We start from the raw sequence: 23,010 nt of genomic DNA, 5'->3' as shown, positions 1-23,010 counted from the left end.
CTGTTACGATGGGGCAGTCTCAAGCCAAGGGAAGCCGCTACAGGCTGGAAGGCCTCATTTCCAAGACTGTGGGCAGCTGAAGGTAGTAGGACGTTATAAGCCTGAGGGGCTGATGTTGCCTACTCTCCGCATCCGCAGGAAAGGTGGGAAAGATAGTACTGCAGCGATGGGAATGTTGGCTGCTTGGGGGTGGGCGGAACTCGCTGCAGTGTTGGGGGACCCCTACTTGGAGTGAGTGGTCACTGAAGTGATCAGGCAAGCAGAAGATAGCTGCAGGGATGGGGGCAGATTTCTGCACCGATGAAAGAGCACTTTGCAAAGAAAAAGGGCTGGCTTTGGGGGGCGGGGGGAGGGGTCCTGCAGTGATGAAGCACTGGGTTCGCTGCAGTGATGAGAGACGGTCACTGCACTGACGAAAAGCCTAGCCAGGGCGGGAAGTGGGGTGATACTGGAATAGCTGGGGTCGCTGCAGTGCTGGGGGGGGGGGGGGTGCAGACTGAGCCCTCTGCTGCACTTGCAGAACGTTTCACTTCCTGAAGGACAGAAAGGGTGGGGCTTTGTAGGCCTGAGTCCCTCATCTACCGGGGCCTGTGCGGCGGCGGGGACGCGGTCCCCGCACTGCGGTGCCCGATCTAGCTGGAGCGGCCGGGGTTTGCGCGGAGGCGGCACCGCGCCCGAAGCCGGGGCGGAGGGGCCAGCAGCAGCCCCGCCGCAGCGGCAGGCGGGGCCGGGGCGGGCTGAAGGGGCGGCCTTCCCGAGCGGGGGCGGGACCAGCACCCGCAGAGCCGACGCCCCTGCGCGGACTCAGATCGGCCGCAGCGGGAGTCTGGCGCGGGTGCCGCGCAGGGTGCCTGGACTGCGTGCGGCCCGAAGCGCGGAGGCGGACCTACCCACCGTGGTCCAGTTGTGGCGCCCAGAACTCCGCAGAGGACGCGACCGTGAGGCTGGGGCTGCCCGCGGGGAGGGGGACGACCCCTAGACCCTGCCTGCCGCATCCCGACAGCTCGGCTGTGGGGCCGCCCACTCTAGGATCAGTTCTGCCAGGGTGGGGAGAGGTGGGTGCCCTAGACGGATTCCGAGCAATCCCCCTGCCCGGACACCTCTCCCGGTCTTGCATCCTAAAGACCCCCTCCTGTCGCTTCCCTGTCTCGTTCTTCCCACCCAACCCCCTCCACTCCGGCCTGCAGCCCCTCTCAGCGCTCCAGTCAGGTGAGGCGCTGGAGAGGGAAAGACTACGGTCCTTCTGCTCCCCCTCCCACCCCGCCCCTGCTGTCCCTCGCTGGGCTGGGGACACCCAGGAAGATGCTGGCCCTTTAAACCCTTGCTCCTCACCCAGAGCTGCTTCTATCTCGCCACCCGCGCCACTTCCGACAGCTGGCAGCCGCGGGGAGCCCCGGGGGGCCGGCAGGTACGGGGGCGGTGGCGAGGCCTGGGAGCGGGTGGTGGAACAGCTGTGACCCCCTCCCCCATTCCTACCCTCCGTCCCCGGAGGAGCCGGCGGCGGGAGTGCTGGGCGCTTGGAGCGCCAGTTAATCATTAACCCTCCGCTCCCCGGCTCCCGGAGCAGCCCGGAGCCGCGCTCCGCCCCGGCTTCCCAGGTAACCCGCGAGGATGCCCATCACGCGATCCCCCTCCTCCCTCCCCTCGCCACCTGTCCGCCGGGCGGGAGCCCCCGGTTCAGCCCCGCCGCGCTCCTCGCTGCCCGGCGTCCCAGCGCCTGAGTTCGATTTTCCCGGCGGCTTTCAGGAGGGCGGGGTCTGGCGCCCGTGACCCCACCCTGCGGACCCCTTCATCGAGCCCCCTCCCCCAGGGGCGCCATGCCCGGCCTGTACTGCCCCTCCAGCTGGACGCCGCTGCCCCTGACTGACTCCTGGGTCCGGGCCTGCGCCAACGGCCCCTGTCTCAGCCTGCGGGCCCGGCTCACCTACCACAACCCGCAGCCGCAGCCGGTGGACGGTGAGGCCTGGGCGGGGCTCGGGGTGGCGGGGACAGGGGGCCGGGCGAGGTCCGACGTCACCTGTGCCCCCTGCCCCCGCCGCAGGCGTGTTTGTGTACCCGTTGGCGGAGGCCGAAGTGGTCTCGGGCTTCGAGGCGGAGGCGGCAGGACGGCGCGTATCGTTCCAGCTGCAGAGCAGGCGACGCTCACAGGCCGCTTGCTGCCGCGCGCTGGGCCCCGGGTTGGGGGCCTCCACGCCCCGCCGCTGCGCGCAGGGTGAGTGCAGGGCGCCGTCGTCTCGCCCCGAAAGTCAGCCCCGCTCTGATTCCTGCACCCGCTCTGCGTCCCGTCCCTCCCCGCTCCCCCTCCAGCCGCTGATTTTTTCATTCATTGATTCATGGCTTTATCCAACAGTCGTGGACTAGGCACCTTACTTGCACCAGGTGCAGGGGCAAGGTGACCCAGGCCTGACGCGAGGTTCGCGGCCTGGGAGACAGACGCAGCAGGCGGTCCACAAGTCTGTCTCCCGAGCTGGAGCATTAGCTCCCGAGCCTGGGACTGGGCTTTCTTTGGACATCTCTAAGCCCCAGCATCTCGCACAGAATGTGGCATAAGGAGGCTCAATGATTGCTGGGTGAAGGAGTGGAAGCCCATCCCTGTGCTAGGTTTTGTGGTTTGCACTTCATCCTTTCATTTATTTATTTGGACATTCATTTGATTCCTGCACATGGGATTTGCCATCCCCGTAAGAAAGACAGAATCCAGTGGTGTTGAGAGTTGGTGTAGGTCCAGCAGACAGTGAGAGGCCAGAGTGAGCTCTGGGCTGAGGCCCCAGGAATGTTCCAGAAGGAAATGGAGCCAGCATGTGACCAAAAGGAAGAGTATGACTGGTGAAGTGGAGAGGAGGGAAAAGGCACTCCAGTAGGGGCGATGGTATAAGCAAAGGTTTGGAAGTAAACTGTACACAGTGATGGTAAATTAAATAAAACACCTCGTGTTTATAGCAATTTACAGTTCACAAAGTCCAGTCACTGGTATCACCTCATTTGAATCCAGAGAGGTATGTAATGCAACTATTGTTCTCTATCCTCCTTTTATAGGTGTGAAAATAATATAACAGCCTCTTATGTGTCAGATGCTATGCATACATTATCTCATTTATTTCTCACCACAGTCTCTGAGACACAATTATGACCCCCATTTCATGGATGAGAAAACGGAAGCTCCTTAAAACAGAAGAGTTACCCAAGGGCAGAATTAGAAGTCACACTCAAGACCTGATCCTGTGCTCTCTCCACTGTATCAGGCTGTCCCCAAGCCTTAGCTAGTTGGGATAGAAGCCCCCTTTTTCCTTCTTATCTCCCTGTCTTCTTTCCTTCCATCTTTTTCTTCCCTTCATTTATTCTGCAGGCATTTCTCTAAAGAATGTGTAAATGATTATTGTGGGGAGATGAAGCCAAGTAGGGCTATAAAGGTAGCCTGGAGCCAGACCATGTGAGGCCTTGACTGCCACTGCATACACGTGGCCATTTTTCCTTTAGTAGCAGCGACCCCCATGATTCCACCAGTCCCCAAATGAACCTAGGGGTGATGTAAAATGGTGTGCTTTGCATACCAGTACAGCTTTAAGTCCTCTAGCCAGCTTCCGAGCAGATTACAGCCAATGAACGCCTCTTGGGTAGAAAATTCTGAAGCCACTCCTCGTGGGCAGTGGGGAGCCCCTGACTGTTCATGAGCAAGGGATTTGTGAGCAGACTGGGTCCCAGGCTATGGGACATGTCAGTCCACAGGGAGGGTCCTGAGGAAGATGATACCCAAGGGTTGAATGGGCAGAGACAGGCAGGGGAATAAGGGCAGAGGGTATGGATCCCCTAGGATCTTGGGGGTGGTGTGGACATGTCCCTTCTCCTCAGCTCTCTAATAGCAGTGATGTCACTACTCCTTTTCCTGATGACAGCCAGATCCTTCTGCTATCATCCTACCTCTGCTTTGACCATCATTTGGCTCATGCCTCCATTCTGCATCACCAACACCTTAGCCCCGTGTCCTTCTAACTTTGTGAAGTCCCCCTTGCCTAGGCTTCCCTGACTCAGTGACTGCTCCCATTTCCTATTTCCCCCATCTCTTCCGCTTCCAGCCCCTTCTGACCCCTTTTCTCACTCATCATAGGTCATCTTGTGTTGGATCTGGCCCAGGCCCGGTCCACACTGGTGCTGCCCACAGGCCTCATCAACGCGGCCGGCACCATGACAGTGACCCTGCGCAGCAGCCGGGAGTTGCCCTCAAGGCCTGATGGGGTGCTGCACGTGGCTCTGCCCTCTGTGCTCACCCCACTGGCCTCACCAGGCCCACCGGGGCCCCCCAGGCCTCCGGGGCTCTGTGACGACAGGTTGGGCCTATGGTGATTCTCTTCGTCCCTCCCTCGGCTTCTCTGGGTCTAGTGCGGGTGAGGGGGCTTTGGTAGGGTGCCCTGGGGGATGGACAGGGTGGGGAAGGGCTGGGCCATTCATCCAGAGGGGCTAGGGGCCTTGGTGGTGGGCCCGTGACCCTCCTCGCGCTCCCTTCCAGCCCTACCAGCTGCTTTGGGGTGGGCAGCCCTCAGGAGGAAGGGCTGGCCTGGGAGGAGCCAGCGGCCCCTCCGGATGTGTTCTCAGGCCCTGCCCGCTGCCCTGCCCCGTACACCTTCTCCTTCGAGATGCTGGTCACTGGGCCATGCCTGCTAGCAGGTGGGTGCCCCTCCTAGCATAGCTGACTAGGAAATAATAATTCAGGGCTCAGGACTGGGAGGAACACAGGAAAAAAAGAAAACAAGGACCTAAGTCTTAGGAACCTCCAGTTTTGGTAGGAGCATCCCCTGGACACTTCTACACAACACCCCCCCCCCCCCCCAGGTTCGTCAGTGTCATTTATTTATACCCCACTCCACTCACCAGTGGGAAGAAAGGGATTAAATTGAGACCAGTCCAAGTGATGAAGTGGAGTTTTCTTGTGTAAGAGGTGGGGGAGGATGCTAAATCAGCTGGCTGCTGTATAACTGATCAGCCAGAAACAGAGCTGGGAACCTACCTCTCAGCTCATGAAAGCAGGCAAAATCCCTCCCCTTGTCCATGCAGCCCTCTAGATTAGGCGCTAAGAGCTGAGCTGAATCAGTCATGATCCTTGCCCATACCACTGTTGTCTGGGAAGGTGATGTTTGTGCATTAGTACTGGCTTGGGGTGGGGTGATCATCTCTCCCTGCCTCTCCCTCCCTCAGGCCTGGAGAGCCCTTCTCATGCTCTGCGGGCAGATGCGCCACCTCATGCCAGCTCCGCAGCCACCATCTGTGTCACATTAGCAGAGGGCCACCACTGTGACCGGTCATTGGAGATCCTGCTGCACCCCAGTGGTGAGAGACTGGGACACACAGTGGGCCAGCTCTGACCTACTTCAGGACCACTTGGATACCATTTTTCAAGTATAGATTTCTGGCTCCCAAGCCTGGTGGATTGAGCCATCTGTGAGGGACGTGCTGGACTTGCAGGGTCCTCCTGGGACAGTGGGACTGAGCAATTGAGGTCCAGAGACAGGGACTTTCCTGACAACTATATCCCTTTTTCCTTAGAGCCCCACCAGCCACACCTGATGCTAGAGGCCGGCAGCCTGAGCTCAGCAGAATATGAGGCCCAGGTGAGGGCCCGCCGGGACTTCCAGAGGCTACAGAGAAGGGACAGTGATGGGGACCGGCAGGTATGGCTGCATGGGGTCCTGGCCTGGCCACTGACCTCTCACTACTGGCTGCATTTGTGCAGGAGGAACAGTTGGGCAGTTGTGTGTGTGTGTGTGGGGGGGGCTTTTAGCAGGACCTCTTAGTAGCTGCTAAGAGGGCAGCATCCCAGAGGGCTGATGAGTATTGTCCTAGGAGGGCCCACGCAAGTCTCCCTGGGGTGTGTCTCAAAGGATGGAAGCTAGGACTGATAGGCAGAGGACAGCCACCTGCCTCTGCCCTCGCCTTTATTCCAATGACTATAAAAAGGTGTTCCCTCTGAGTGTATTAGATAGAAAAAGGCCCAAGGGCTCGGTCCTGCTGCAAGCCCAGGCAAGAGTTTGCACTAGGGCACAGGATGACTTGGGGCTCCGATGATCAGGTGTGGTTCCTGCAACGACGCTTCCACAAGGACATCCTGTTAAACCCCGTGCTGGTGCTGAGCTTCTGCCCGGACTTGAGCTCTAAGCCTGGAAACCTGGGCACAGCCACACGGGAGCTTCTCTTCCTGCTGGATGGCAGCAGCATAGCGCACAAGGCCTGTGGGGCAGGGTGTGGGCGGGCCTGGGGGCTGGGTGGGGCAGTGGGTGTGAGGTGAGCTGGGGGCAGCCTCTCACAGATACATGTGCGTGCACGCACTCACACACACACACACACACACACACACACACACACACATCCCTCTCTTATTTGTACGTACATGTGTCTCTCCCAGATTCCAAAAGCCTCTCTCGCACATGAAGTTACCTAATCCCAAAACCAAGGGTTCCCATACCCCACCAGGGTCTCTCACACACTCAGTCTCCCTCACACTCCAGGTCTCCCTCATAGTCAATCTCAGACATGCAGGGCCTCTCCCACACCACCACTTCTAGCCCCTCATTTTCACACAGCATGGAAAAGGCAGGCAATCTGGAATCCCTACCACTGCCCACAGGACCTGTTTCATGCTGTCCTCCCTGGCCCTCCCCAGGATGCCATTGTTTTGGCTGTGAAGTCACTGCCACCACAAACGCTCATCAACCTGGCCATGTTTGGCACGTCAGTGCGGCCCCTCTTCCCAGAGAGCCGGTCTTGCAGTGATGTGAGTACAGTCCGGGGATTGGGGCCCAGTGAGAGTATATCAGCCTGGCGCGGCCCAAAGCATGCCTTTTCTTTCCAGGACACTGTGCAGCTGATCTGTGAGAACATTGAGACCCTGCAGGCTGAGAGTGGTCCCCCAGATGTGCTGGCTGCACTGAACTGGGCCATGGGGCAGCCCCAGCACAAGGCCCGCCCTCGGCAGCTCTTCCTCCTGACTGCTGCCTCGCCCGTGGCCGCTGCTACCCATCAAACCCTGGAGCTCATGAGGTGGCACAGGGGGGCAGCCAGGTATGGGGTGGGCTGAACTAGATGCCTAAGATTGACCCCCATTCCCAAGGGGCTCCTGAAGGTCACAGCTGCTTCCCTTCCCTCATCAGGTGCTTCTCCTTTGGGCTGGGGCCTGCCTGCCACCAGCTGCTCCAGGGGCTGTCTGCCCTCAGCAGGGGCCAGGCCTACTTCCCAAGGCCTGGGGAGAGGCTGCAGCCCATGGTGAGCTTAAGCCTGAGCCCTGTTCCCTACTCCTAGAAGTCCTTCTCCCGAGTTACACTGAGCCTGAAACAGAACCCAGTCAAGTCACGGGGTCTCCTGGCACCCTCGATCAGGACTTCTCCTCCTCCATTTCAGTTCCTCCCCTCCTTTGAGACGCCAATCAGGGGAGGAGCTGCTGGTGACGCTATAGCATGCTGCAGGAGGCCAAAGGTGTGGGGGACGTGACCTCTGACCACCCCCCAAATCTCATTCTGTTTTGTCCTGGTACTGAGCCATATCCTCAACGAATCTTGCCTCATCCACAGGGCATGGCTCAGGCCAGGAGACAGACCAAACCCTTGCTTGTTCCTACCCCCAATCCTTCCCTTGACCCCAGCCTGACCCTGCTCCCCTCAGCCTAAGGGCTGGGCAGATGGCATCAGTGGAAGGGTAGCCTTCCTGCTCTGTGGGCCTCCTGCTCTGTGAGCTCTCTCTCCCATGTCTTCCTTCTGGCCACTCCTTACAGCTGGTGCAGGCTCTCCGGAAGGCACTGGAGCCTGCTTTGAGTGACATCTCTGTGGACTGGTTTGTGCCTGATGCGGTGGAGGCACTGCTGACCCCCCGGGAGATCCCAGCACTCTACCCTGGGGACCAGCTGCTCGGCTACTGCTCACTCTTCAGGGTGGATGGCTTCCGGTCCCGTGCCCCAGGGGTAGGCCTGGGCTGGGGTGTGGGTGGTAGGCCCGGGATGTCTAAAGTCCCTGCCTCTCTTCAAAACTCTTCTTCCACTCCCGGTGCCTCTCCCTGCCAAGCTCTTCCACTGCACTCTCGGCTTCCCCAGAGATCACACCGGGCACACCCAAGCGGCTGTAGTCTGCCCCCTTCATGAGGTCTTCCACTGAATTGTCCCATAAAGTGTTGCCCTTGGCTTTTGCCAAAGGTCACTAAAGCACACAGCCACGGAAAGCAGCTCTAGAATTTGCCGTGAAGGTTTTGTTGAAACTTTCTAGGTTCTTCACACAGTGCCCTAAGGAAAGAACCACCTGGATTATTTCCTGTAACATTCAGAAACAGAGCATAGTCTAGATGAAATCTCAGATCCCACCTCTAGTGTGTTCTAACCATTTGATTTGGGGCAAGTCACTTAACCTCTCTGAGCCCATTTCGTCATACTGATTTTTGTCACAGGGTTGTTGTAATTAGAGGTCACAACGTGCACACTCTTGGTAGGATACTTGACACATAGCAGGAGTTCAAGAAATGATTGTTGTTGCTGGTTCTCTAAAGTAGGCTCCACGCCCATCGTGGGGCTTGAACTCACAGCCCTGAGATCAAGAGTCACATGCTGTACTGACTGAGCCAGCCAGGCACCCTGAAATGATAGTTATTTTTATTATGAAAAGCTTTCTTTCTCTAAAAGAACTAAAGATGCGATATAATGGAGTGTTTGCCCTTTTGCCTGCCTGCCAGGAAGCTCAGGGCCAAGCCTGAAGCTCAGCCACAGCAGCTCTGTTAACCTTATGGTTAGCATGTATGCTTTTCCTTCCCTAGTACTAGGCTTTCATTTCTGGTTTATTAACTTTATTGCCTTTCGTGGTGAGACATCTTAAATCCTGTTTGGAAAGAGGTAGCATATAACTACAGTCGGTTTTTTCTCTAATGATTATCCCTCTCTAGGGCCAAGAACCCGGCTGGCAGAGCTTGGGAGGCTCCGTGTTCCCATCCCCAGAGGAGGCACCATCTGCCACCAGTCCTGGCACTGAGCCCACTGGCACCTCGGAGCCGTTAGGAACGGGCACTGTGTCAGCAGAGCTGTCCAGCCCGTGGGCTGCTGGGGACTCAGAGCAGAGTGAGTACCTGGGTGTAGTGTGTGGCTGTGTTGGAGGAGGAGTGGGCCATGGGAGGGGCCACGGCTGGGATCCATTCTCTTGCCTCCCAGCAGGTACTGAGGCTTTGACAGACCCAGTCACAGACCCTGGACCCAATCCCTCCTCTGACACAGCCATATGGCGCCGCATCTTCCAGTCATCGTACATCCGGGAGCAGTATGTGCTCACTCACTGCTCTGCCAGCCCAGAGCCAGGTCCAGGCTCCACAGGCAGCAGCGAGTCCCCTGGCTCCCAGGGCCCTGGCTCTCCTGAGGGCACTGCTCCCCTGCATCCCCCTTCTCAGCAGGGCTGCCGCAGCCTGGCCTGGGGAGAACCTGCAGGCTCCCACTCCTGCCCCCTGCCTCTACCCCCAATGGCTCCAGTCAAGGTGAGAGTCAGTCTACCTCCATTCTATGTACCCAGCAAACGTTCATTGACCATCTGCTATATGCCATAAATTGTGCCGTGGTTACTATTAAGTCCAGCTGAAGAGATACATGGGTAAATCTACAATGATACCATGTGACATACAGTGGTGAACACAGGGACATAGTATTATGGGGAGAGTCAGAATCAAGATGACTAACAGTCAGGAAAGCAAGAGTCACGTCTGGAAGAATAAGTAGAAGTTAGCCAGGCAAAGAGGAAGAAGACATGAACAAAAACAGAAACAAACAACAACCTCAAGTGAGAAATCAGACATGGAGTGAGATGGCACTGGGAAGGGGGCCAGAGGCCTTGAGTTTGGCCTTGCTCCTAAGGGTGGTGAGCAGCCATCCAGTTTCAGACAAAGGGGTACGTGGCCATGCATGTGTGATGGCCAGGAGCCCTGCATTCCTTGACCAGTGGACCACACTTCTTATGTGCAGCCTGGGGCCTTGAGTGCTGAGGTGCTGGGTCGTCGACGCAGAGCAGCTCTGGCTGGCCGGAGCCTCTCATCTCCCCCAGGCCAGGTGAACCCAGTCCCTGGCCGTCCCCAGCACCCCTCTCTGGGCATAGCACCAGATGGGCCAGGCCCTGAGTCAGGGCAGCAGCTGGGACAGGGCCTGGATGACTCAGGTAAGGGTTGGATGGGGAGCTGGGTTCTGACACCAAGGAGGTCCTGAGAAGTAGGGCAGAGGGTACCACCCCGCCCCTGCCTTCATTGCTGTCTCTCTCCAGGAAATCTGCTCTCCCCGGCCCCCATGGACTGGGACATGCTGATGGAACCCCCCTTCTTATTCACAGCTATGCCCCACAACGGGGAATCAGCCTCTCCAGCAGTGGAACTGCCTCCTCAGGCTCCACGCTGCCACGTGGTGATCCGAGCCCTGTGTGGGGAGCAGCCTATGTGCTGGGAGGTGGGTGTTGGGCTAGAGACACTATGGGGACCTAGTGATGGCTCACTGCCTCCGTCACCCCCTCAAAGAGAAAGTGCTTGGGACCAAGCACTCCATCGGCTGACAGCAGCCTCCGTGGTCCGGGACAATGAGCAGCTGGCTCTCCGTGGAGGGGCTGAGGCCATGGCTGACCAAGGTGAGTTGCTGGTGGGCCTGGGCAGGACCCAAGGAGCCTGTATGGGGCAGCGAATGACAGAGGTATAGGTCTATGTGTCTGGTCACTATATACCTCATCTTGTTCACAATTTGAGGTGGCTCACTCACCTCAAAAATAATAAACAGGGTAATGGAATAATAAAAGAAAGTGGAGAATCAGGTTAAAGATGCACTCGATGATGTTCTGTGCCCTTGTGAGCATGGGTCCCCAAATTGGCAAGCTTCCTAGCAGCCAGCACAGAGCGAAACGTGATCTTGTTAATGACTCACAGTGCCCATAACATAAAAACAAATCTGCCATTCAGGAAGAATATTAACATCAAATAGTTAAAATTTCAGTTTTTCAGTTGCACTCCCACACTTCAAGTGCTTAACACTGACATGTGACTAGTGGCTGTCATACTGGATCACGCAGACCTAGAACACTACCTTCACTGCACGAAGTTCTATTGGACAGTGCTGAATGAGTGGACAGGAAAGGCACCACAGTCAGTGCTTCCTTTGGGTGCTGTACAGAATGTTCAATTTCTGGGTGGCCGGAGGGTCCAGTCTTGCTAGGAGCTGAGGGTTCAGCCTAACCACTTGCCAAAGTTGGGCAGTCTGACCTGGCCCCAAGAAGGAACTCTGTTCAAAAGTGGACAGAGGGAGAAGCAATGGGGAACACTGAGATTTTTCTCTAAAGCCCCCTGTAGGAGGGGGCTGGGGGAAGTGCAGCTTCTCCCGTTCAACATCCAGCTCCTTGCTTTCACAGGCCATGCCCGGAGGTCCTGGCTCCGAGCCCTTCAGACGAGCAAGGTCAGCTCTGCCCCTTCCTGCTTCACCTGCCCCGTAGCTGTGGATGCTACCACCAGGGAGGTCCTACCCTCAGCCCTGCAGGTGCGGAGCTCAGGTAGAGTCCCTCCTGGGTGACCTCTCAGGTGCTGGCCCTCACTTCGCTGGCCCCCCTCCTGGTTTACCCCCATCTCCTGTGCCCTTACAGAGCTAGCTGAGCCCCTAAGCACTTCTGCCTCTCAAGGCCAACTAGATGCAACTCCTCTGCCTACAGCTGTCCACGCTAAAGGTAACACTCAAAGCTGGGGCAAGGGCAAGGAGCTATGAGGCTTAGGGACTACCAATGGCACTGACTGGCTCCATTGCAGGACTTCAGGGAGGCTCTGTGGTAGGTGGCTGGAACCCAGACCAAAATGGCAACTCCAAGTCAGTCACCAGAAGTCCTCATCGCCTGCCCCCCCAGCCTCCCTCTAGGCTCAGCCTGGGCGGTGGGAGGGCCAGAGGCTCTGACAGCCACAGACCCTGCAGCACCAACCGGGGCCAGGCTGGCGACAGCAACAGTAAAGGCAGCGACCACGACTACTTGCCCTTGGTGAGGACTCGGGAGGTGGAGGGTGGTGCTGCCAGGGCCAGGGCACTGTCTCAGCTCACTTCTCCCCCCACCTCCTCTCTCCTCAGGTGCGGCTGCAGGAGGCACCTGGCTCCTTCCGCCTAGACGCACCCTTCTGTGCAGCAGTACACATCCCTCGGGAGCGCCTGTGCCGCGCTTCGCCCTTTGCTGCGCACCGCGCCAGCCTCAGCCCCACCTCGGCCTCCTCTCCCTGGGCACTTCTGGGGCCTGGTGTTGGCCAGGGTGACAGTGCCACGGCCTCCTGCAGCCCGTCCCCCAGCTCAGGCTCTGAGGGTCCAGGCCAGGTGGACAGCGGACGGGGTTCAGACACTGAGGCCTCAGAGGGTGCAGAAGGGCCCGGAGGTGCGGACCTGCGGGGCCGGACCTGGGCCACCGCCGTGGCACTCGCCTGGCTGGAGCACCGCTGCGCTGCTGCCTTCGGCGAGTGGGAACTGGCAGCAGCTAAAGCTGACTGTTGGCTACGGGCCCAGCACCTACCTGATGGTCTTGACCTAGCTGCCCTCAAAGCTGCAGCCCGGGGTCTCTTCCTGCTGCTGCGCCACTGGGACCAGAACCTGCAGCTACACCTGCTGTGCTACAGCCCTGCAAACATGTGAGGGCTGCCCACTGCTCTGGCTGGCGCTGCCCAACACACTCAAGTCACTGCCACCGGGGCCGGCTTCTCGGTACTGGGAGGGGCAGGCCGGTATCCACCTGACCCCTACTGCTTCTCATCCCCTTCCCAGAACCCCCCTGCCCTCACAGAAAGTGCCTGCCTGTGCTCTCTCCCACTCCTCCCATCCCATGCCTCTTCCCCTCTGAGCTCTGTGCAGTGTGGTGGAAGGGTAGAGAGCCACAGTCCCCAAATCCTATGCAATAAAGTGCCTCTTAAGACTGCCCAAGTGAGTTCTTCATCTGCAGTGTGCATGCCCCTCACGGCTTGGTGTAGGCACCTCCATGTAGGCTGCACAGCAGTGGGCTTGGTAAGGTTTATTGGGAAAGGCATAGAGTCTATCCCCATCCAGGGTCCTAAGAGTGGACTGGAGGGGAAGGGAAGTGGATCTCAGTGGGCTTTCTTGCTGTGCTGGATGCTCCTGGGGAACGGCTGGGGGCCCAGCCAGAGCTGCAGCAGGATGACAGCATGGCATATGTGCAGGGCGGCAGAGCTGCAGGATGTAGAGGGGTATGTGTTCCAGGAGAGCTCAATGAGGCCCAGCACCAGCAACCTGGAGAGGAGAAAAAAGCTCAGGTTTTGCCCAGTTTCTAGACCTGCAGCCCCGTAGCTCGCTCCCAACCCTCCACAGTCAGCCTTGCGACGAGGAACTCCCTAGCCCTTCCCACTCGCCCAGGGTGTCCCAGCCAGTACCTGAGCAGATGTGTAAGCCAGCGTGCAGGCGTGGCCCACAGGAGGTAGGGCAGTGTGTGGAAATACCAGACGTAGAACTGGTAGTGGAGGGAGCGGCTGAAGCAGATGCCAATGAAGTTGGAGGTGAAGAGGGTAGAGATGATCTGTATGCAGTGGTCAAGGCCAAGGGCAGGAGCAGAAGGGGCAGGAATTGGGATGGGGGGGAAGAGGAGGAGGGGAGAGGGAGGTTCCAAAGCAAAGGGGCAAAGGTTTTGGGGTCAGATAGCCCCCTGGCTCTGCCATTCCGAGATGCATACTTCTGGACGAATTTTTTAACTTCTCCAGACCTGTTCCTCGATCTAATGTGGAGACAGTAATACTGGGGCCATAAGGCCCAGGGAGTTTAAATCCATCACTTACAAGCTGTGTGACCTAGGTAAATTACCTAAACTCCTCAATGCCCTGATTTTGTCATCTCTAAAATGAGAATAAAACAAATAAACAAACAAAACCCTCCCTATTTCAGAGTCTCTGGTGAGCTTTACATGTTAGAATGTATGTAAATCTCTTAGCACACCAGGCAGAGTGAGTACTCATAATGGTAAATCAAATAATATTTAAGATTAAGAATAAAATACACTTAAATACATAAAGTGCTCTCCTCCATGAACAGGGCCTGCAGCTATTACTGGCACCTCCTCCCCCCCCCCCCCCCCAGGTCACCAGGCACCAGGGCTAACAGACCAGGACCCCAACTGTACCTGGAGAGGGCAAGACTTACCTTCTCATGATTTAAAGGATATGATTGGGTGTGAGGGGCTGTGGTGGAACCTTCCTTTTGGAGGGATCCTTCAACAGCGACAGGATACTTTCCCCCGTCCTGGGGAGAAGCCATTCAAACATTTATCAAGCCCCCATCCTAGGCCAAACTCTAGATTCACCCCCCATGAACTTCACGTCTCCCCCAAGCAGGCCTTATACTCCTTGCCCCAACTTGACCCGTGACACTGCTCCCCTTTCTCACCTGTGCCACTTGCAAAGGGCAAAGAGCAAGAGCAGGGTGAGGTGGGCGGCCAACAATGCCAGGTGGAAGGCACGATGCAAGAAGAGGGCCTCAGGCAGGAAGCGCCAGTTTACTGTCCAGCGGAAGAGAAACTGGCGGCCAAGGTCAAAGGAACGGGACAGGTAGCCAATGGGGTTCTCCAGAAGGAAGGGCAGGCCCAGCACAACCTGAGGATATGTGTGATGTCAGCAGAGCTGCCCAGGCTCAAGTCCAGCCTTCATGCTAATCACCAAGGGGAGTGGACAGAGGGTGTAGGTCTCAGAGGTTCTCAAATTCCCACCAGGAATAGCAGGAAAGCCAGCCTCCTCATCGAGACCAGAGTCTGGGGCCAAAGAAGCTGAGAAGGCAGGTAATAACAGTGCTTTAAGTTTAGATTCACCAAGTCATAAATGGGCAGAATGAGAGAGACCCTCAGAAACCATATAGTTCAACACCCTTATTTTATAGCTAATAAAAGTAAAGCCCAGAGGTAACGGTTGCCTAGTCCAAAATCAACTCCAAAACCCTGTCTGTTAGCTCTGAGGAAGTCTCAACGATGGAAGAAGGCCAGAGAATGGCCCCCTCTTCATTAGAAAGGGGAAGGGGTGGAAGGGGTACCTGAAGGACAGCACAGATGCCCAGCTTGGGGAGGGCTCCACGGAAGCCAAATTGCATGAGGAGAAGAAATAGTAACCCAGGGGCGAAGAGTAGCACGTTCATCTTCACAGAGACTGCCAGGCTAGGGTAGGGAAGGGAGAGAAAGGGTGGAGATCAGCTCCAAGGCCATGTATCCCACCCACACCCACATAGCAACTCCTCCCCTCCCCTGCCACTAAGCTCTGGGAAGGGGTCCACCCTTAAAACTGCTGGAAAAAGGATAAACCAGCCTGGGAGAAGACTGAGGGTAAGGAGCAGATATCAAGCCTCTATAACCAGACTGAGCCAGCAAATACATATTTACAGTATTCAGAATGTGCAAGGGCCAACTCCAACAACAGATGCTGTCTAGAGGGAACAGAGGCTAGGAACTGGGTATATGTTCTTGAGGGGTGGGGCGGAGACTTTCTACAGATCCTAGACTTGTCTAGTGGGACCCTGACTGACCCATATATTGTCTGGTTACTCCCTTACTCCCTCCGCTGCAGAAAACTGGGGGAGGAAATGATGGAAATACAGAGTAAGAGAGGGGGGAGAAGGAAGGGGTAGTGACCTGAAACAGCAGCAGCCCCAGCCCCAGCGCTGGGCCAGCAAGAGGTTGATACTGAGGAAGAGCAGCGCCATGGCCACTGGGTCATTGAAGAGCCGCAGCACAAAGATGGAGTGGACACGGTAAGAGGCACAGCACATGAAGAAAAAGACGAAGGGAGGTACCTGAGAAGTGAGACAATGGAGAACAAGGTCAGCTCACCAACCCTGAGCCATCCCAACTCCCCAGCACAGCCAGCTGGGGCCGCCTGTTCCTGGTAGCATGGACTCACCTTGCAGGTCTGGTGGTAGATCAAGAAGACAAGCAGCAAGGTGGCCAGGTAGAGCACAGCAAAGATGTGCTGGGCCATGCGGATGTCAGTGCCCCTGCCAGTGGCGTAATACAGCCCCATAAAGATGTACACAAAGCCAGCTGGGTACCTGAAAGAGGAGTCTGGTTCAGGCTATTCAGCCTGGTATCCAGTCGGCCCCTCATGTCCTCACGGAACCTGCTATCCCCACTCACACAAGAGGTCCAGTGTCACCCTGCAGTTGGGTATAGTCATAGGTGCCATTGATGACGCCCTCCACCTGGGCCATGTAGGCCTTCCAGTCAATCTCTGTATCTGGAAAAGGACAGAAATGGTGTGGTTACTTCTAAGTTCAGAACTTGTCTGCCCCCCCACACATCCACCCATCAAAACAGAGTCCCAGGGGCGCCTGGGTGGCTCAGTCGGTTGAGCTTCCAACTTCAGCTCAGGTCATGATCTCGCGGTTCGTGAGTTCGAGCCCCGTGTCGGGCTCTGTGCTGACAGCTCAGAGCCTGGAGCCTGCTTCGGATTCTGTGTCTCCTGCTCTCTACCCCTCCCCAGCTTGCACTCTGTCTTTCTCAAAAAATAAATAAACAATTAAAAAATTTAAAAAACAAAACAAAACACAGAGTTCCGGCTCATTCCCAGGACTTCTATCACAACTCTTATCTAACCGCCTACCTGACATTCTCTGGGTGAACCCAATCATCTGCAACTTGTCTGTAATTGAACACAACCATCCACTCCAAATCTGCTCCCCTTCCTAGGTTCCATGAATGGCACCATCAACCTCCCAGCTGCCTAAGTCACAAACCTGGGTAACATCTCTGACACTTCCTTCTTTCTTATTTCCAACACCCAATCACCAAATCCTGCCTATTCTTCATCCTACATGACTCTACTATCTCATCCTCTTCTGCTATTACATATTCAAATTTGGACCGAACACAATTTCTAGCCTCAATGATGCAACAACTTCGTAATTCGTTTCCCAGCTTCCACTTTCACCCCACAACATATTTCCCACCCTCCAACCAGAAAGTGCTTCCTATAATAGAAATCATGTTAGATCTCTCTGCTTAAAACCCTTCGATGATTCCTCAAGGCTCTTAAAGACCAAACTCTATTATTCCCATTTTTAGAAGAAGAACCTATGAATTAATGAGGTTAAGTGACTCGTTCAAGATCAGTGAGCTAGGAAGGGTAGAAATGAGATTAGAACTCCATGAGGTCCTAAATTCTTAACCACCATGCTAATTATCTCCTTAACACAACTTACAGACTGCTTCAGGATCTGGTCTCAACTTCTGCAATCTCCTCTCTCACTACCACCTGAACTTGATTTCTATCTATTCCAGCTCTAAAAACATTCAGTTTCTCAAAGGAAGCCGACTCTCTTTTGACTGAACATTTTAGTTACAGGGCTCTGCCTGCCTAGAGTGCTCTTTCTCCTCCCTTTTTCTCTATTTCCTCAACTGGCTAGCTCTTAACCTTTCAAGGGGGACTCTAGAAAGCCTTCCTTAACTCAAGTCTGATGTAAGTGCCCTTTTGTGTCCTTTATGGTACCCTTACTACTATAAGGAGTATGATGCACAGTAATTTTCTGCTAACTCACTTTTGTCCAAGCTCACACATCTAAATAGGGAATGTGTCTACGTTTTCCACCACTGTACCCTTGGCACCTAGTAGTGTTAAGCATGTAATAAACATGCAATAAATATGTGCTGAATTAATCATCTTTAGCAAGAAAGCTTTCATTCAGCCCAGTATCTAGATTCAGCCTGGAAAGGAGCCCCCAATAAGACCAAAAGGACTCAAGTGGTCACAGATTGCCATTATTGACAAACGACTTTTGAGACTTCAGAAGTGAACAGATGAGAAAATTGAGACCCCACAGGGGAAGGGACATGTCCAACACCACAGAGGCATGAAGGAGCAGCAGTACATTAACTCGGACCCAAATCTTTGATTGATTTCTAGGCTGGTTTATTTTCTTAACCTGGCAGGCTGTATGTTCAGGGCAGAGGGCCAATCTCTGGGGTCGCCCCTTCCATCATGGGGGAGGGATTAAGATAGGGTTTGGTTTTCTGTGGAGCAGGCTTGGCACCTGGGTAAAAATTACGGTCTCCAATTGAAGACTGCTTGGATTTGAGGGCTAGATTTCAGCTCCGAATCTGGGTCCCAGTTTAAGTAGGGGGTTCGGGTCCCTCTCCCTACCCTCCCCTCCTCCTCGGCGCACTCACATGCCACCCTGTGAATGACCCAGAAGGTGATGCCCACCTCCGCCAGGCAGAGGCAGGCGGCCACCAGCAGCGTGTAGCGCGGCTCCAGCAGCAGCAGGCGCCGCTCTTGCCAGGCGCGCCGCAGCCATTGTCCGCAGGATCCCGCCGTTCGAGCTAAGGGACCTCCCCGGCCGCGTTTCCGTAGGCCTGCCGCCATCTTGACGGTGCGTCGCTCGTATTGGCCCGCCACCCCGGAAGCCCAACCCTTCTGCACTTAGGTTCCGCTCCCCACGCCGGCCATCCCAACCGACTGATAGCTAACCAGTTTCCAGTGTCCTATTTACTCCACTAAAATTTACTTCTTCCACCTCTTTCCTGATGGACTTCACATTCCATTTGTGCAGGAACAATCTCACTCCTCCGTACATACTTGATTCTGGGCACACAGGTGCTAAAATAGATGCAACAGAAAAGCAACATTCCTGTTCGTGTCCTCCCCCACTTGGCATCACACTTCGTCTGTGTTTCATGCCAGTCTCTCCTGGAGAACAAGACCTGTGTCCGCGCCCCTCCCGCCTCCTCTGTGAGCCTTTAGGGTGCTCAAAACTGGATAGAAATGAATCTTTCATTCACTTTCAGACTTCTTAATTGAAGGAGCCGGACAAACTGAAATGAAAGAAGCCGTGATGAGCCGAGTGAGTCTGATACTAGTATGAGTTTGGCTCTCAGAAGTGAGGGCGCAGTGCAGTTGGAGGATTCAAGTTCTGAACCTTGTAATTTTTCCTACCCGGAGTATTCTTCAAAGAGCGCTTACTAGAGAACGGAAGTTCCACGTGTTTATGTTGAGCAACTGCAGGTGGTGGGCGGAGACACAAGGGCCACGCCCCCTGAATGCTACCATCCTGATTGGCTACATAGGGGCGCCAAGCCCAGTCTAGAGGTGCGGGCTGTGTGTCCTGGCGGTTCTGCAGCTGCAGGCATGGCCTCTCCAGGGGCCCCAGCACCCCCGCCCGAGATACCAGAGCAGAACTGCTGGTACCGTGAGGTCCAGTACTGGGACCAGCGCTACCGGAATGCGGCTGACTCTGCCCCTTACGAGTGGTTCGGGGACTTCTCCTCCTTCCGTGCACTCCTAGAGCCGGAGCTGCGGCCCGAAGACCGTATCCTCGTGCTAGGTGGGTAGTCCTGGTGCTGCGCAGCCGAGGTGGAACTGGCTGAACCCGTCCTGTCCCGGCCTGGCCCTGTCCGCTTTTCTCGAGTCTGTTTGTCCCTCTCGGAGGACACCCAAGTGGGAGCCAAGATCCAGTACCTTCAGAATCTCGGTAGTCTTTAGCCAGGGCGACGGGGGTCAAGAGATTCCTGGTTCAAGGGCCCCGTGGAGGAAGATAGTCTCTCTCTGAGTTTGGTAGGTGTCCTAGGACCCTGTCCCGGTCTCTCGAGAGGCAGCCTCGAGCACTCGAGAGCTCAGAGGACCTAGTTCAAGTCCCAACGCTAGTTGGCTGTATGATTTAGGATAAGTTGTGAACTCGTTCTGAGCTTCAAAATCACTTCTAGAAATGGAACTGCGAGCTCAAGTCGGATAAGGCACGTTCAGGCACCTCGAGCACGATGCCTAGCGTTTATCTGTTAGGGCCAATGGGCACCGGAAGCCACTGTCATCTAGAGACTTTTCTTCATTCTCGAGCCCTAACTGAAAGTTGGTCCTAACCCCCAAGTGCAGTGAGGACGAGGACAGCGCCTTCTGAGGTCGGAGGGGAGATTGCAGCCAAGATTGGTGTGATTCTCCAACCACGAACGTTCAAATGCAGGGATTCAAGGTCGGGCTCTGAGAGGTCCAGCTGCACCCTCAGGGTTCTCTCCCACTGCCAGCCTTGGGGGTTCCAGTGAAGTTTGAGCAACGGGTTTCCTTCCAATTATAGTTTTGATTTTGGTATTTGTAAAAGTATGTTTATATTTATATGAAATATTCTTATATATGAGACATCTATAATACAGTATATGTGTAAGATATAAATAATCTGTGTTTGTATACCCTACTCAATTTGAGAAATAGAACATTCCTAGGACTAGAAAGGAAGTATAACTTAGTCCTTACGAACTTGGACCCTGGAGGTAGTTAACTCTTCGCTTATGTAGTCTTAACCGTGGAAATCATGGACAGAAGCATAGAATCTTAAGCTGTGGAATCATGGACAAAAAAACACCTAAATTTCTGCACCTTCATTTTCTCAGCCTTAAAAAAATGAGTACTTACTTACTGGGTTTTTAAGATAATTGAATATGAAAGCTATCTAGAACAATACCTGGCAAAATAAAAGGCCCCATGTATATTTAAGGTTTTCTGTGTGGTCCCCCAAACCCCTTTTCCCCAGAGGTAAAAATTCTCTTGAGTTGTGTGCTTTTTTTTTTTTTAATTTTTTTTTAACGTTTATTTATTTTTGAGACAGAGACAGAGCATGAACAGGGGAGGGGCAGAGAGAGAGGGAGACACGGAATCAGAAGCAGGCTCCAGGCTCTGAGCCATCAGCCCAGAGCCCGACGCGGGGCTCGAACTCACGGACCGCGAGATCGTGACCTGGGCTGAAGTCGGACGTCTAACCGACTGAGCCACCCAGGCGCCCCGAGTTGTGTGCTTTTAAACCATTGTATTTGTTTATAAATTTACTGTAGATCTATGTTTTTCAAGCTTTAGTGTCCATCAAAATCACCTGGAAAGCTGAACCCCCCCCCCCCCCCGCCCCCCTGAGATTCTAATTCCGGGGATGGTCTAAGGTGGGTCTTGGGATTCTGTAGTTTCAGCAGACCCACAGCTGATTCTCATGCTCATTAAGGCAATAACACTGCCTTAATATCTGCTTGACTGGGAGGTTGCCTTTTCTTGGTAGAGGGGAGAAAAGTCTCAAAATCATAGAGGAAAACTTTCTAGGCAAGATTCTCAAAATCTAAGAACAGGACCCACAACTTGGGAGTACCCTATGGAACATTCCACCTTGGCAAACATAAGTTGAGCACCTGGTAGATGTTAGGGAATGTGCTGGGCCCTTTTTCACTTATTTAGTCCTCATGACGACCCATAGAAGTGAGTGATAATTATTAGAAGACTTACTCTAGGTTAGGGGTTGATAAACTTTTTCTGAAAATGGCCAAGTAGTAAATACCATAGGCTTTGTGGACTATTTAGTTTCTGTCATAGCTGCTCAGTACTGCCACCGACAATACATAAGTAAATGATACATAATAGCTGTATAGCAGTAAAACTTTATAAAAACAGGTGGCAAGCTAGATTTAGTGACCTTTGCTCTAGGTCATTGTCTCAAGTTGGGTTCTCTAGAAGCAAATCTAAGACTCATCTTAGGATTCATGTCCTAGTCATTTATTAGGCATGTGCTTGAAGGAGAAATTGATAAGAGAGTGAGGGAAGAGGGAAGGGGGAAAGGCTAAGGAGGATTGGGATCATAGGCAGTTTCCCTGAGAGTAGTTTCAGCCTAAAGTGTCAGAAACCCAAACTGTCAGAACACAGGCCAAGACCTAGAAACACTCCAAAGGGATCTAGTCAGAGCACTGACAGTGCCTACTACTGTCATGCAGCAAGTAAGTGGTGAAGTAAGAGAGCCATTGGACTCCAGAGCTTCTATTTCTCTTGCTGCACAACACAGATGGGCATAGAGAGGCATCTAGAACTCTGTTCAAACTGATAAAAACATTGTGAATTACAACCTAAAGGTCCTACTGATACAGGCAAAGTTGGGATGTCATTACTGAAGGTGAGTAGACCTCTTGAGACAGTTTAGCATAGTGGTTTAATAGCTCTGGTTCTGGTGTGAGACAGTCCTGTATCCGGATTCTGGCTCAACCACTGACTGTGTGACCTTAGGATCAAGTTCGTTATCCACTTTGGGCAGCCTCATTTTCCCCATTGAGAACATGTAATGGTGATTATGGTTATCTTCTATCTGGAGCTACCTTGAAGATGACCTGAGATAATTCTTACAAAGTGCTTAGCATAGAACCCTATGTTTAATGACTGTTAGTTATAATTATAATTATTATTGAAAATGGGAGTCAGAAATTGTGAAAATTGTGTGTCTTCTACCCATGGCTAGAATATCTTCGTGGTGGATGCAGGCATATGGCTTTCCCAGCTTTGCCAGTGTCACACAACTCTGATTCTCCTTGCTTGACTCTGTGCTTATAGGAATCTTTTGATCATAATTCGGCTTCAGTTTATATTTTCTGTATAGAGAAAAGGGACTGACCAGGATTGACAGCCTTCTCAGTCCCTATGATGGTTATTTTTCCTATTATAAGTTAGTGAATTGGTATTTTGGCTTATACATCTGTCTCTTGGTGCTGGGATAGGATCCACATAGCTCTGGGCTCCCATGTGATGGGTTCTTGGATGTGGCGCATTTCTCCAGGGCTCTGCTTCCCTAAAGCCTCATCCAGGAAAGCAATGGCCTTCCCAAGACCCTTCTCTTAGTTGCTAGCCTCCAATCACTGAGGCAGCAGGACCAGGAATCGCTGCTTTGTAAGTATGATTTGGTTTGTGGTCAGGTTTTGTTCTCTCTTCATCCTTGGACGAATTTCTCCTGGAAGATGCCATTCTTGTACCATGGGGGACAAAGAAAGGAAATTTGGGTTCGTCCACAGTTGGGCAGAGCTCTATGGGCATATGAGGTCAGATGTGGGGTGGTGAAGAGTTTGTGGGTCAGAGAATCCAGTGGGAATTTAGCCTGAACTGACTTAGGGTCTCTTGTTCATCCACCCTCACCTCTGATTCCATGCAGTGTATCTCTCTGGGCTTGTAGTTCCAGTGTGGAAAAACACACACTGGGTTTTCCTAGGCAAAATAGTATTCTTCCTCAGCTGTAGGGCCTGAGGAGGGACATAG

The 23,010-nt window shown here is 54.1% G+C and overlaps 3 protein-coding genes across 8 annotated transcripts in view; 2 read left to right on the top strand and 1 right to left on the bottom strand.

Moving 5' to 3' along the window:
• The first annotated feature begins 754 nt into the window (after positions 1 to 754).
• VWA5B2 (von Willebrand factor A domain containing 5B2) lies at positions 755 to 12,911 on the top strand. 4 transcript variants are annotated; one of them, XM_043594748.1, is made up of 21 exons: positions 755 to 1,408; positions 1,568 to 1,598; positions 1,747 to 1,956; positions 2,042 to 2,212; positions 4,106 to 4,325; positions 4,505 to 4,662; positions 5,191 to 5,322; positions 5,539 to 5,663; positions 6,062 to 6,217; positions 6,653 to 6,763; positions 6,842 to 7,050; positions 7,140 to 7,251; positions 7,757 to 7,942; positions 8,908 to 9,079; positions 9,170 to 9,486; positions 9,968 to 10,157; positions 10,260 to 10,613; positions 11,385 to 11,522; positions 11,613 to 11,693; positions 11,773 to 11,996; positions 12,083 to 12,911. In XM_043594748.1, exons 3-21 carry the CDS (start codon positions 1,818 to 1,820, stop codon positions 12,629 to 12,631), a joined length of 3,744 nt encoding a protein of 1,247 aa, XP_043450683.1. In that variant the 5' UTR covers positions 755 to 1,408; positions 1,568 to 1,598; positions 1,747 to 1,817; the 3' UTR covers positions 12,632 to 12,911. The 4 variants fall into 4 exon arrangements, with proteins under 4 accessions (XP_043450683.1, XP_043450685.1, XP_043450682.1 ...); XM_043594750.1 differs by lacking the exon at positions 1,568 to 1,598 and having other exon boundaries at positions 755 to 1,055; XM_043594747.1 differs by having other exon boundaries at positions 1,568 to 1,956.
• A 78-nt stretch (positions 12,912 to 12,989) lies between these two features.
• ALG3 (ALG3 alpha-1,3- mannosyltransferase) lies at positions 12,990 to 18,360 on the bottom strand. 2 transcript variants are annotated; one of them, XM_043594756.1, is made up of 9 exons: positions 18,141 to 18,360; positions 16,113 to 16,212; positions 15,880 to 16,027; positions 15,612 to 15,772; positions 15,020 to 15,140; positions 14,384 to 14,589; positions 14,163 to 14,239; positions 13,381 to 13,525; positions 12,990 to 13,240 (listed from the first exon to the last, which is right to left on the bottom strand). In XM_043594756.1, exons 1-9 carry the CDS (start codon positions 18,334 to 18,336, stop codon positions 13,078 to 13,080), a joined length of 1,317 nt encoding a protein of 438 aa, XP_043450691.1. In that variant the 5' UTR covers positions 18,337 to 18,360; the 3' UTR covers positions 12,990 to 13,077. The 2 variants fall into 2 exon arrangements, with proteins under 2 accessions (XP_043450691.1, XP_043450692.1); XM_043594757.1 differs by having other exon boundaries at positions 18,178 to 18,358.
• Positions 18,361 to 19,039: 679 nt separating this feature from the next.
• The window catches only part of LOC122491665 (endothelin-converting enzyme 2), a 32,087-nt gene continuing 28,116 nt past the window's right edge, over positions 19,040 to 23,010 (top strand). The window contains exon 1 of one of the 2 annotated variants that reach the window (XM_043594755.1): positions 19,040 to 19,294. In XM_043594755.1, coding sequence (XP_043450690.1) covers positions 19,099 to 19,294 — 196 coding nt within the window. In that variant the 5' untranslated portion in view covers positions 19,040 to 19,098. The remainder of the gene's footprint in view (positions 19,295 to 23,010) is intronic. The other variant, XM_043594754.1, reaches the window with a different exon arrangement.

Source organism: Prionailurus bengalensis, chromosome C2 (genome assembly GCF_016509475.1).
Source record: "Prionailurus bengalensis isolate Pbe53 chromosome C2, Fcat_Pben_1.1_paternal_pri, whole genome shotgun sequence".
Taxonomy (NCBI): Eukaryota; Metazoa; Chordata; class Mammalia; order Carnivora; family Felidae; genus Prionailurus; species Prionailurus bengalensis.
The sequence above is the reverse complement of the archived record's forward strand: the minus strand, read 5'-3'. Positions and strand labels throughout refer to the sequence as shown.